Source organism: Lichenostomus cassidix, chromosome 21 (genome assembly GCF_008360975.1).
Source record: "Lichenostomus cassidix isolate B80296 chromosome 21, HeHo_3.0, whole genome shotgun sequence".
Classification (NCBI taxonomy): domain Eukaryota; kingdom Metazoa; phylum Chordata; class Aves; order Passeriformes; family Meliphagidae; genus Lichenostomus; species Lichenostomus cassidix.
The window spans coordinates 3,113,320-3,125,713 of record NC_139501.1 but is presented as its reverse complement, the minus strand read 5'-3'; the positions used below and the strand labels follow the sequence as shown (position 1 = coordinate 3,125,713).

At 45.7% G+C, this 12,394-nt stretch overlaps 1 protein-coding gene across 5 annotated transcripts in view; it reads right to left on the bottom strand.

Annotated features, from left to right (window-relative positions):
* The window catches only part of PRDM16 (PR/SET domain 16), a 271,281-nt gene that overhangs the window by 124,751 nt on the left and 134,136 nt on the right, over nt 1–12,394 (bottom strand). For 3 of the 5 annotated variants that reach the window (XM_085080185.1, XM_085080190.1, XM_085080186.1), the window contains exon 3: nt 5,909–5,959. The exons of the other annotated variants lie outside the window; for them this stretch is intronic. In XM_085080185.1, coding sequence (XP_084936311.1) covers nt 5,909–5,959 — 51 coding nt within the window. The remainder of the gene's footprint in view (nt 1–5,908; nt 5,960–12,394) is intronic. 5 annotated transcript variants of the gene reach the window in all.

Below are 12,394 nucleotides of genomic sequence, written 5' to 3'. Positions count from 1 at the left end.
TTGCCAAGGGCTCATCCTCCTGCCTCCTCACCTCCAGCAAAACGCAGTGTCTAACTCAGAATCTGTATTTGAGATGCGTCACGGTGACAAGGTGACCTCTCCCAGCTCCGTGCCTGGAGTTAAGGACACTTTTATCTGCGGGATGCTGCTCCCTGGGGCTGTGTGTCACCTGAGCTGTGTGTCACTGAGCTGTGTGTCACCTGAGCTGTGCGTGTGAACATTCAGCAGCACATTCTGGACACCTCCTCAGCCCCAGCATTCAGGGAGATCAGACAGCAGTGATAAATCAGTGCTGGGGAAGCTCGACATCGTCACAGCTCTGGGCTTTACACAAGGAGGAGGAGAAGAACTGACCTAACTCACGAGAATTCTGATTTAAAACTGCATGAGGTGTTCACTGCGTATCCAAAATCCGCATTATTTGCCACAGAGGAATGGGAATTTGGCATTAACCCCTTCATTGCCTGCGGGTTTGGGAGCTCTGGGACAACCACTGCTCCACCTTGTGCTGTGTCTGCCCAGGGCTGCCTGAGCCTCCTGGAGATATGGAGAGAGAGCAAACAGAACCACTGCAAGTCCTCCTAGCTTGCTCTGATTTATGGGCTCCAAACCCCCCGAGATCTCTTCCCAGAGCCATTTCTCATACCCACACTCACCCAACAACCGAGCCCAAACATCTGTATCACAGAAATTCAACACACAGTGTTATTCCTGCGAAATAATTTAACCATCACTTTCTTTGCCGACTTTTCCATGCCAGCCTTACACCTTTTTTTTTTTTTTTTTACTTTACATGCTTCATTTCAGCAAAATTAAGGATGCAAACTTCTTAGGAGTACTTAGTTTCCATGGAAACCTAAGCTGACCGCAACATTATTGTTCTCAAGAGGGAACTGACTTTACTATATGTTCATTCACTGAATTAATGGACTCCTGGTTCTTTTATTAGCAGCTCTCTAACAATAGAAAGAGAGAAATGTTATAAAAAAGACTCTCAGACAACTGTCCACTCTTTTGTCCAGGGCTTATTGGAATGACGCAAGTCTATTCAGGAAAAGATTATAAAAATCAACTCAAAGCTGCCTCTGTTTGTGGCCGCTAAATATACCTTTATTTCATAAAGATACAACCTATAAAACAAGCAAATTAAAGCTCTCTCTGAAACAGTAACCGTGAGGCAGCAGCCCTGGAGAAATGGGGTTTTAGCTCTGATATCTGGGATTGTTCCCTCATCCCACGGGGCTGTGGAGCATCATTAACTCCCAGCTCTGTGTAAATTCTCAGCCAGGATGAGGATTGTTTCCAAACTTGGGGGGGGTGTGATTCTTTAATATCCAGAAAAGTGAAGAAAAATCCCTGAAATCTGTGGGTTTAAATCTTCACTAGGAGTTTCACAACACCTTCCACGCGCTGGAGATAAGATTAGCTATAATATATAACATTAGCTGCAGAAATGCACGTGCAATTCATGCTGCAGAGGCAGCAACTCGGAGCAGCCCGAGTTCAAATCTCCAATTTTCTCTCTCTGGGCGCACAATGTGCTGCCAGCCCCTCTCAGGCCTGAGGGGGTCTGGCCTGCCCAGTAATTGCTGCACAAAAGACAGTGAACAGTTCCCTTGCTCTTCCCTAACTACCTTCCTGACTGCTTATTGAAGTCTGATTTCTTACTCCTCTGGGTCATCATTCATCAGCCATACAGATCCCACCGGGAGAGCCTGGCCAGACCTTTCCACATCCCTCCTTGCCAGAGGCCATTCCTGACGGCCCCGTGATATAGAAAATGTCTTCACAGCAACCCGGCGGGACAAACTGCGGCCATAATACCCAAATAATCATTTTGCAAATTATCATAATTATCAATCAATCATCCCCGCGCGAACAATGTGTTCCTGAAGTATCAGATGGTTCCTGTGACCTGTAGCATTTTGGATATAATAATAAACCCGGGGAGATTTATGGCCCCATCCTGCTTGGCATCTGCAGCAGCAAAACACTGCGTTGGGTTTTTACTTTTGCTTCAGAGCTGAGAGCTTTCTTCATACCTGGGTTTCTTGTTTGCCTCTCGATGCTTTTCTGAGAGGTTAAAATTTCTAATCACACCCAGTTTTCTCAAATAAACTTTATTAAAAAAAAAGAAAGTGTGATTTGCGAGCACATGATAAAAGTGCTGTTTAAATCGCTTTTACCCCACAGCTTCATCAGCATTATATTTACAGCTTCTAATATTTGGCCGTGTAGGAACGAAGCCAGACAGAGGAGGGGGGAAAAATTGGTTTTGTCTTCAGTTTTTGTTGTGTTTTGCACAATGCCAGATTGAATCCAACCCTTTTGAAGGCGATAGCATCTCCCGCTCCCTGCGCGGCGCATTCTCGTTAATGGATAAATTCAAGCTCTCCACAAAGTCAAAGAATAAATTTAAAGCCTTTTGCCAAATGCCTATCCTATTGGATTTTGATAAGACGGCTATTGAGCTTTAATAATGTCTTCTATCCTTTTTCAGCTGGCCCTTAACATGTCTCTTTATTTGTCCCTAAAGCCTCTTCAGCGATGCCTTTTTATTACAAGTCTCTCAGCTTGCTCTCAGGGGAGACAGGGTCGACAAGAGTGATAGATAGATAACTCTATAGATTATCTCCCACAGATGTTTTCTCTCCAGTAGCCCCTCAGGCTATTCCCTCTAAGTAAACAGAAACTAAATAGAGAGTCTACTGAAGAGAGAAGTCCCTGAGGTCCCTTGTCACCACGGGCAGAAAAACAGCCTGGCTGGAGGAGGTTGAGCTCTGCACACGCAGGGAATTCTTCCCCAGGATCCTCATCCAAAGTGACCCTTGGAAGGGAGAGAAATGCATCTAGTTGGGAAAAAAAAATAGAAATAAGAAATGGTGTGTGATGGCCACTGGCCTTGCTTCCTGCTGGAGGAAGTGGAAGTCTTTCAGCTCAGAGTTAAAGCAAAATGACAATGGTGATGGTGATAATGACAACGAGCTGTTTATTCAGTTTATTAAATGCACTGGGGAAGCTTGGAAAATTCAGAGGGAGAGGACACTGAGCTGCTCTCTAAGCAAAATAAACAGAGTGCAGGGAGGTGGGCTGGGAAAAAAGACATTTGGGAGGAGGGGACAATAAACCCACAGGTATAACTCATATTTTATCTCTGCATTCAGGTCACTGAAAGGACTAAAATAAGTGACTCTCCTGTTTTAATGATGTTTTCACCACCGGTGATTTAAAATGAAACAAACAGGATGAGGAGCTCGTGTGTATTTGTCTAAGTTTAACTAAATATCAGCAAGCAAAGATGATAGGAGGAAAACTCCTTAGGAATACATCACATTTCAGTCCATGGCACAGCAGATATGGAAAATGATCCTGGATATGGATCCTTTAATGACATTGAATTATTCCTGGCAGACAAGCACTAACAAAGAAATCACCTTTGTGGTGTTAGTGGTCCCAGCAGAAATAACAGCAACACAACTGAAAAACACTGGATATAGTGAGAAATACTTATTCCTTGTGCTCCAAGCCAAAAAAGAGCCTGTTTTATTCTACCACATAACAGGCTCTGCTGTGCTACATCTTCAGGCTTTCCACTGCCTTTCTGTTCATTAAAGTTATGTAAAAAAGCATTTTTTTCCTGGAAGGTTAAGAGCAGAGATAGTTCTGGGGTCACTTTTAAGCAGAGATTGCTTCCTGCACATCTCCCTACACATCTCACTGCCATCACCTTCCATTCCCTGCCTTTTCCTGGTTTTACAGATTTTTCTCTGCATTCCAGATTTTTTTTTTTTTTCCCTCTTTCCAGTCCTTGTTAGGGGCCAATTCTGAACCTGTGATGCAGCAGTCAAAGGAGCCACTGAAATTATGGCCTCTGCAGCTCCCATTTCCTCCCCTCCCAGTTTAAATCAGGCCACCCACTACAGTTACATTTGTCTTCAGTCACCTTCTCGCCACCAACTCATCTCCGAAGGAATAGGAGTAAATTGAAGTCAAATCTCAACTATTGTGTCTTCAGGGATATGACAACTGAATGATTTAGAGAGGTTGGAAAAGGAAATCTGCTCCCGAGAGGGTTTTGTGCCACCGGAGCCAAATGCCACTTCCAAACCATTGAGAGACACTACAAAAATTGGCCAGAATGATTTCTCATTCTTTAGTTTTCATTTTCTCCTGACTGAAAAGCTGTCTCGCAGTAGTCTTTTCACAAGCCATAAAGTTTAGACTTGAACTCTTTACCTTACTGCTCTGACCTCCTTTACCCCAGCTGTAAAACCCTACTGCCCATCCTTCAATAAATTTATCACCTCATAAACTCCCACTAGTGCTTCTCCACAATGCATTTAAAAGACACAAGTGGAAGGCCAGGCCTTCCCCCCTTGTCAAATATCATAATTGTCCAGTTTTATACCTGCTGCACAGGGAAATATTGAAGGACCAGGCATTTTTCACAGACCTGCAGTCTTTGCCACAATCTCCCTTGAAATAAAAGCATGAAGTTTAAATATAAACCCACAGATTGAACATAAAAAGCTGCCAGTCTCGTGTTTCCCCGTTTCACACAACTCCTGCTCTCTTTAGGGTAATGCAGATCGTGGAGGTGGGGATGGAGAGTTCATTTGGGATATTGTAATTAAAGACTGAGCGATAAATAGCTGAGCCCTGGAGAATTCCCTCCATCCTTGGGGATGGGGATAATGAGAACCTTCCACCTTGTCACCACGTCTGTGCAGACAAAAGGATCCCACAGAGGCAGGGATGGACACCCCATGAGTTATGGAGGTGACCAAGGTAAAAAGTTCAGCCCCATGGCCACGAGTCCCTGGTGAGGTCACGGTGTGCTGAGAGGATCTTTGCTATTGGGAGCCTTGAAAATAAAACCTGATTTTTCCTTTTTACCATGGCAAGAATAGAATAGCACATACTGGATGTGTGTAAAAAATCCCTTTTCCCAGCCTGGCTTTGGAGGCTGGCAAGGATTACATTTCACCTTGTTTGGCAGAGTGATTTCTTTCAGTTTTTAGAGTGGAGAAGCAGCACCAGCGCTTGCCTGAAGGGTGAGCAGGATTGGCAGCTGTGGCAAAGTCCAACCTCAGAGATTTCCCACCTCAAAAACTTCATGAACAGAGCTGTGAATATCCTGTATGAAACAATTGTGTATGAAAGGAATCCCAACCAGCTCCTTGTTTCAGCGAGGACACACAAGCTTCAGCCATCGAGAGGCTCTAATCAAACCCAACTTACAACACTGTAATTAGCAAACCTGTTAACCAACAGATATACATTGAAAAAACCCTCATTTGAGTGCTTCTGAGAACAACCCCAACCCAAACAGCAGCCTGGCTACCCAAATATCACGTGCTGAGGCTGCTCCCAGCTCCAGGGAAGACATTTGTGCAGCTGGGCTGAGTGTGGAACACATTTTCTCTGGTCACTGTTAGAGTTCGAGCCCCACAATGTGATGAAAAGCACCGCTACTTCATCACATGGGCTGAATTTTATCCTTTCACAGACTTATTCCTTTCCCCTTGGACTTCACATTAGCCACATTTACATGCTGAGGTGACCTCCAAAAATTTCACACTTTTAACAAAGGACCAACATTTTCTTTTACTGGAAAAGAGGTAAATGAGGTTTCTCGCTTTGGCCCGGCGACTGTTTATGTTGTAGCAGAATCAAGGCACACCTCAAACGATTATTTTCTCTTTCATAATGACTGGAATCACAAAAAGACAGAAAAATACGCCAGCAGAACCACAACCCTTAATCCAAAAAAGCAACAGCAAACACTGGAAAAGTTTTATGCCATTATTGCCATCAACACCTTGGTTCAAAAGTGAGGGAAAAGTGTCCTGGTGTATTTCCAAGCCAGGGAATAAAACAACTCCCAGAAGATTCAGCCATGTCCTACCTTTTTTATATTGCCCTCCTGGGAGGTCACCTCGGGATCAGTCAGTATTTGCTGAAGAAAAAGAGAATAGAAACAAACTTGAGTTGAGTTGCAACTAAGAATGTTGTAAAATAATAGAGATTATTTTTGTTGTTATGATGATGGTGAGGAGGAGGAGGATGAATATGTTGTATTATTAATAATAACGGCCAGAACTCTCAGCTGCACCCAGATATTCTGGAAGTTCCGTGGAGGGTTTATACCACAACTATTATATTTTAATGTTTTCTGTTTCTTCTGTGAATAATTCCCTTCGATGTGGCAGACAAGGAGTGGTTTCTATCCCACCAGGCAGGTGTGGACAGCCCAGAACAGGGACCCAGGGAGTTCAGGGAGTCCCTCTGGAGCAGAACAACCTGCAGCCCCCCTGAGCTCCCAGCAGCAGCCCAGGGAGCTCTTTAATTCCCGCTCCAGCCGAGGTGTGGTGGAACAAGTCATTAAATCGCTGCTGTGCTCCACCTCAGATTAGCTCCAGGTCAGCAGGCATTCGGGGAGGTCAAGTACCTCAACTTTCCGTCACCCTGGATACCCCACCAGGGTAAACACACCGCGAAAGGACCTGATCAGGCTGCCCATGCTGGGAATTCCAGCGGATCCCGGAATTCCAGAGGATCCCAGCTCTCTGGGGGGATCTGGGATGGCTGAGGTTAAGCAGAACCCCAAGGGAAGGGTGGGGTGGGGGGCTCGGGGCTCCTGGGAATAGGGGAAGTGATTTGGCTGCAAAAGAGTAGGAAAAACTCCAGGGAATAGAGATGATATGGAAGGAAATGGTTGGAGTTGAAATGGGAAGGGAAGTTTCAGGGAAGTTTCAGGGAAGGGAAGTTTCGGGAAGGGAAGTTTCGGGAGGGGAAGTTTTGGGAAGTTTTGGGAAGTTTTGGGAAGTTTCAGGAAGGGAAGTTTCGGGAAGGGAAGTTTCGGGAAGGGAAGGGAAGTTTCGGGAAGTTTCGGGAAGGGAAGGGAAGTTTCGGGAAGGGAAGGGAAGGGAAGGGAAGGGAAGGAAAGGAAAGGAAAGGAAAGGAAAGGAAAGGAAAGGAAAGGAAAGGAAAAGGAAAGGGGCTCCATTGCATTTTAGCAGCTGGGGATTTGGCATAAAGCTCTTGGCCCACTTTGGCTGTGCCCAGGTGAGATGGACTGATTTACAAATTCCCAACCCACTGCCAAACCTGTCCAGCTCAGCTGCACTAACAAGGGACTGTGTTTCCATGGGAAGAGCCCCAAACCATTCCGTGCTTTACACCAGCTCTAATGGACGTTGAAACTGCGGTTTCCAAAGTAGCTGAGAGCAAATAGGATCAAGAGGCAAATCCCAGAGCCATAAAATTCCGTGTTGCTGCCCTGGTGTGTGCACATGGCCACCCTGACATCCCTGTGAGTGACTGGAGTTCAGCATCCCTCCTGGATGTCACCAGGCTTCCAGGGAATGCTGGCTGCTCCCAGTGCCCTCACTGGGCACCAGGAATTCCCAAAACCTTGGGACGATCAGGCCACAAAACTTTCAGAGCTGAGACAGAAATACAAAACTATTCCAAATCATCCAGGGGATGCAGCTGCCTCCAAATGAAGACATTCTCCTGTAATTATTACATGCAAAAAGCCTTTGGACACAATTGGAGAAGTGTGTGCAGTCAGAGTGTGTAATCCACCCTTCCAACAGCACCATAAACTTCGAGGGGAAAGAAAACTCCAATGAAGTGCAAATTGGGCTGTGGTGGAGCTCTGTATAAACAGGCTTAAGAGTCAGGAATTCCTGAGTCGGAATGGAGATGCCAACACAAGCTTCCTTTTGTTGGTTTGGACAGAGCTGTGCTCAAGGGGCAAGTTCTTCTCTCAAACCTTTTTTTTTTTTTTTTTCTTTCAAGTCATAGCAGATCCCAAATGTCAAAGTTCTTAGAGAACAGAATTTCTGTAAAAAGTATTTCATCCATATTTTAAAATGGTGATTCTGCAGAAAATCCTCAGTGGCTGCCAATTTCGTTGCTCACCTGGGATATTTGAAAATGGCTGATATTTTGACATTTGGTGAAATATTTTTTGAGTTTCTACCTATCACAGAAATTTTGGGTGGAAAACCCCTCAATGTCACGAAGAATTTTAATTTCAGTGGAACCATCTCCACACTCAAACTATCAAAACATGGACAACTAATGGTGAACAGGGTGGTGGTGATCTTAAAGGTCTTTTCCAGCCTTAACCATTGTGTGATTCTGTGGTTCTATGATTCCATGGTTCTATGGTTCTGTGATTCTATGATTCTATGATTCTATAATTCTGTGATTCTATGATTCTATGGTTCTGTGATTGATTCTATGATCCTATGGTTGTATGATTCTATGATTCTGTGGTTCTATGATTCTGTGATTCTGTGATTCTATGATTCCATGATTCTGTGATTCTGTGGGTGAAAAATTGTTTCAGCAGTAGTGGTAGAGGAGGAACTGGTTTAGATTAAATAGTTCATGCTTTCTTTATGCCTGATTTTAAAAAATGGTGTCCAAAACACAACAGTGTGGGCTCAGCTCTACCCCAGCACATCTGCATTATCTTGGACAAGCCCCAATGTCCTGAATGTCCATTTCCCCACTCCAGCTGAGCAGGTTGACAGTTTGGGATGCTGTTGGCATTGATGGATGTCTGTGCAGGAGCAGAGGCCACAATTCCAAATCAATTCCTCCCCATCCACTGCTCGAGCTCTGAATGAACCTCCAGAAACCTTCCTGGGCAGTGCAGGGAGCCTCAGGATTGTCTAGTGTGGGACAAACCCCCTCTGGGCACTCCTGGCTCAGTAGACAGCAGTCCAACAGCCACACCAGGTGGATCAGCCCATCCTGGGATTCCAATCCCCACGGAGCATGGCAAGAGGATGATGCAACACTGGGATGTCCATGACACCTCCTGGGGAAAGGGGAGGGGAGAACGAGGCAAAGCAAGGCCCAGATGTGATGTTTATGAAGAGGAATAACAAAAGATGCTTTGAAAATCTGCTCGTTGGGTGATTTTAGCTCAGGCTGGGCTTCATCTCATGCGAACGCCACGAGACTAAATACAGAGCTCGGCGTGTGCAGTGGGCTGCACTCCTGCACTTTGCACAGATGTTCCTAAATGGGCTCAGAATTTACACCACATGCTTTTCCTATCAACTGATCTGTTGATTTTAGCCAGAGGAAAGACATCATGACAGCAGCAGCCACGTCAGGACAGCCTGTGCCTCAGGCCTGGGTTGGAGGTGGATCTGCTCTGGCAGAGAAGGATTTCCCTGCCTTTCCTTCCCCGGGCTCAGGGAATTGGTGGCAATAAGATCCTGCCTCAGTCCCACCCGTTAGGGATGTGCTAGAATTTTTGCAAAGCCCCCCGAATGTATACTAAACATGTCAGGGAACACCATGTGATTCTTTTTGAAAAACAGTTTACGAGCTGGCATTCTCCAGCTGCAGTTAACCCTAATTTGATTACATTACCGAGACAGATCACAATGAGCTTATGTAAATAGTAACGTTATCCATTCATTCCCCCAGCTCAGATAAACTGTCATTTAGGGGGAAAAAAAAAACCCAACCCAACCCAAACTTCAATAGGCACGGCCTGATGCATTCCGCAAGGCATGGTGCATTCAGCAAGCTCTGACAGCGAAGATGACAGACTGGAAGCTGCCCATGCTGGATCTCTGTGAATCTGGATTTTAAAGTGATATCTCTACATCTGTTCAGATTTGGAAGGAGAAGAGAATATCCTGTAATTGCACAGGAGGCAGGAGGCAGATAACAGCACTTCTTTCAATAACTGGGTCTTTGTTATCATCTGATTTTTTAATAAGAGCTCAGTGCACCACTGATGACTTCAGTGATGCTCAAAGCTACGTGAGTATTTCAGGGTTTCAGCCACTGCCAGGGTTTTGACCACCTGCCCTTGACACTGGCCCTTCCCAGGCCCTCCTGCCCAGGTCAGCACTCTGGGGACTTCACTCCAGCTCTGGAACCTGGGCTGTGCCACCTGCACATCTCATCCCTGCCTCTCCAGGGACCACCACACAGCTGGCTCAGAAAAAGAACTTGAAAACATTTCTTTTGCCTTAAATTAGCCAAGGGCCTCTGGTTCTGACTTGCAGACAAGTTCACATGAATACTTCAGATGAAAGCAGAGGCTCTGGCCCTGCTGTGCCTGATTTGTGCTTTCACAGGTGGGTTAAAGGCAGAGTTACTCTGCTTGACTGATGTAGTGACCTCGTTGTCTGCATGGACACAGCAACAGCAGGACCTGCAGAGCAAACAGCTCCTCCCAGCCAGCTTGGTGTGCCTTTGAAAAATGTCTCAGGTCATAAAATCACAGAATACCCTGAGCTGGGAGGGACAGAGATCATCCAAGTCCCTGTAGGGACACCCAGCAATCCCAGCCTGTGCTGGAGCTCTGGCACTCAAATCCCACACAGGTTTGGCACTGAGCAACACCCAGAGCAACCCTACAGCCTGGCAGTGTTCATCCCAACCCCAGCCAGTGCCCAGCACCTCCAGGACAAGGTTTCTGAGCAGGTAAAAACATCTGGGCACCACTGTCCAGCAGCTCAAGTGCTCACACCTCCTTCCTGTTCCATTCCGGCTCAGGAGACAACGCTGTTGTTAAGCTACAAATCTTGTTCTCCATAATTCCCATTAACTATTCCCTTAAAAGTTTTATCCTGCCAACTCCTGAGCGGGCTGGCCCCAGCCCAGTCAGGTATTTAGGCAAGAAGTATCAGGGAAATGAATAGAAGCAGAAATGGCTGCACATGTAAGTGCTTTTCTGGTCCCAGGCCAGGAGCACAAAGCACCTCGTGGGACACAGCCCAGGCACAGAGCACCAAAACCCATGGCAGGTATTCCATGGGAAGAGATTTTTACAGCTTTACATCCATTATCATACAGCCAAACACTGGTTTGGGTTGGAAGGGACCTTAAAGATCATTTTGTTCCACCCCTGCCATGGCAGGGACACTTTCCACTGTCCCAGGTTGCCCCAAGCCCTGTCCAGCCTGGCCTTGGACACTTCCAGGGATCCACAGCTTCTCTGGGCACCCTGTGCCAGGGTCTCCCCACCCTCACAGGGAGGAATTTTTTCCTAAAATCCAATCTAACCCTGCTCTCTATCAGTTTGCAGCCATTCCCCCCTTGTCCTGTCACTTCAGGCCCTTTTCAACAGTCTCTCTCCATCTTTCTTGTCATCTCCTTCTGGTACTGGAAGGCCTCAATTAGGTCACTCAGGGCTTCTCTTCTCCAAGATTTTCATATACAAATATATATAGAAATACACATTCAAACGCAGCAGCCAACAGCCCACAGAGCCACATCACAGCACTTTGCTCATCCATAGGAAAACCAGACATGGAAGAAACCCACAGAAAACCATTTCAGCATTTTCAAATTTGGCCTGTTGGCCATATTGTTAAAATACAGGGATTTTATAGCATTTTCTGGGCAACAATTTACCAAAAATCTCCCATTTTTCTATAGCAAGCAAATTTGTGAGCCCTATTAACTCGAGGAAATTTTCAATATCCTGCCTTGGGAATTTGAAGTGAATGTGCCTGGAATTAAGAGGGAAGAATTCTCAGAGGGGAAAAATTTCCTTTCCTTGCTGGTGAGGGCAGCAGGATGAAGAGCAGAGCTCTGACTGGCAAGGAACAAACCACGGCCTGAAAAGAGAGTAAAGAATAAACCAACCATTCACTGCTAAGGGCAACCCCAGCACAATTGGGAACACTGGGGAGCAGCCAAAATGTGGTTTGTGGCCCAGGAACAGCCTGCAAAGCTGTGCCACTCCACAGACCATTTTATAACCATTTATTTTTCAGGGAAAAAGGTGGAACGGCGCTGCAGGGAAAATGTGAGGAATTAGGAGAGATCCGTGGCTCAGAATTACTGTGAATCTCTGCACTTCCTCATGTTCTCTATGGTTTTACAGAGGAATCCTCCCTGTTCTCCAAATCCCAGCAGAACAAAATGCAGTTTGCAGAGGCGACTCAGGACAGGTTATTCCAGATGGGGTTCAAAAGAAAAAAACATCCTAAATCATCTTTTAGTGGGAAATAATGTGTTTGTACCCCCAGAGCAAACTTCCAGAAAGGTGCAGGGAAATGCCAGGGGGAGATAACGTGAAGAAAAATGAATGTTTAAGAACAAAGACTCGGAGAAAGAACATAATGTGGAGAAAAATGAATATTTAAGAGCAAAGACTTGGAGAAAGAGCATAAACCTGTGATTGCCATCCGCGGTATCACAACTTTTATCACTGATTTTTAAGGACAGAACTCCCCCATGCCATTGGGATGGAGTTAACTGCAACCACCAGGAAGTCAAACAGGATCTAATGGAGAGAATTTGCAGTGACTTCAATGAGCTGAGGACTGGAGACTTCCAGCCAAGACAAATAGGAGAGGGGACTGATTAGGAAATGTCACCGTTTCTCCTGCCAAGCACT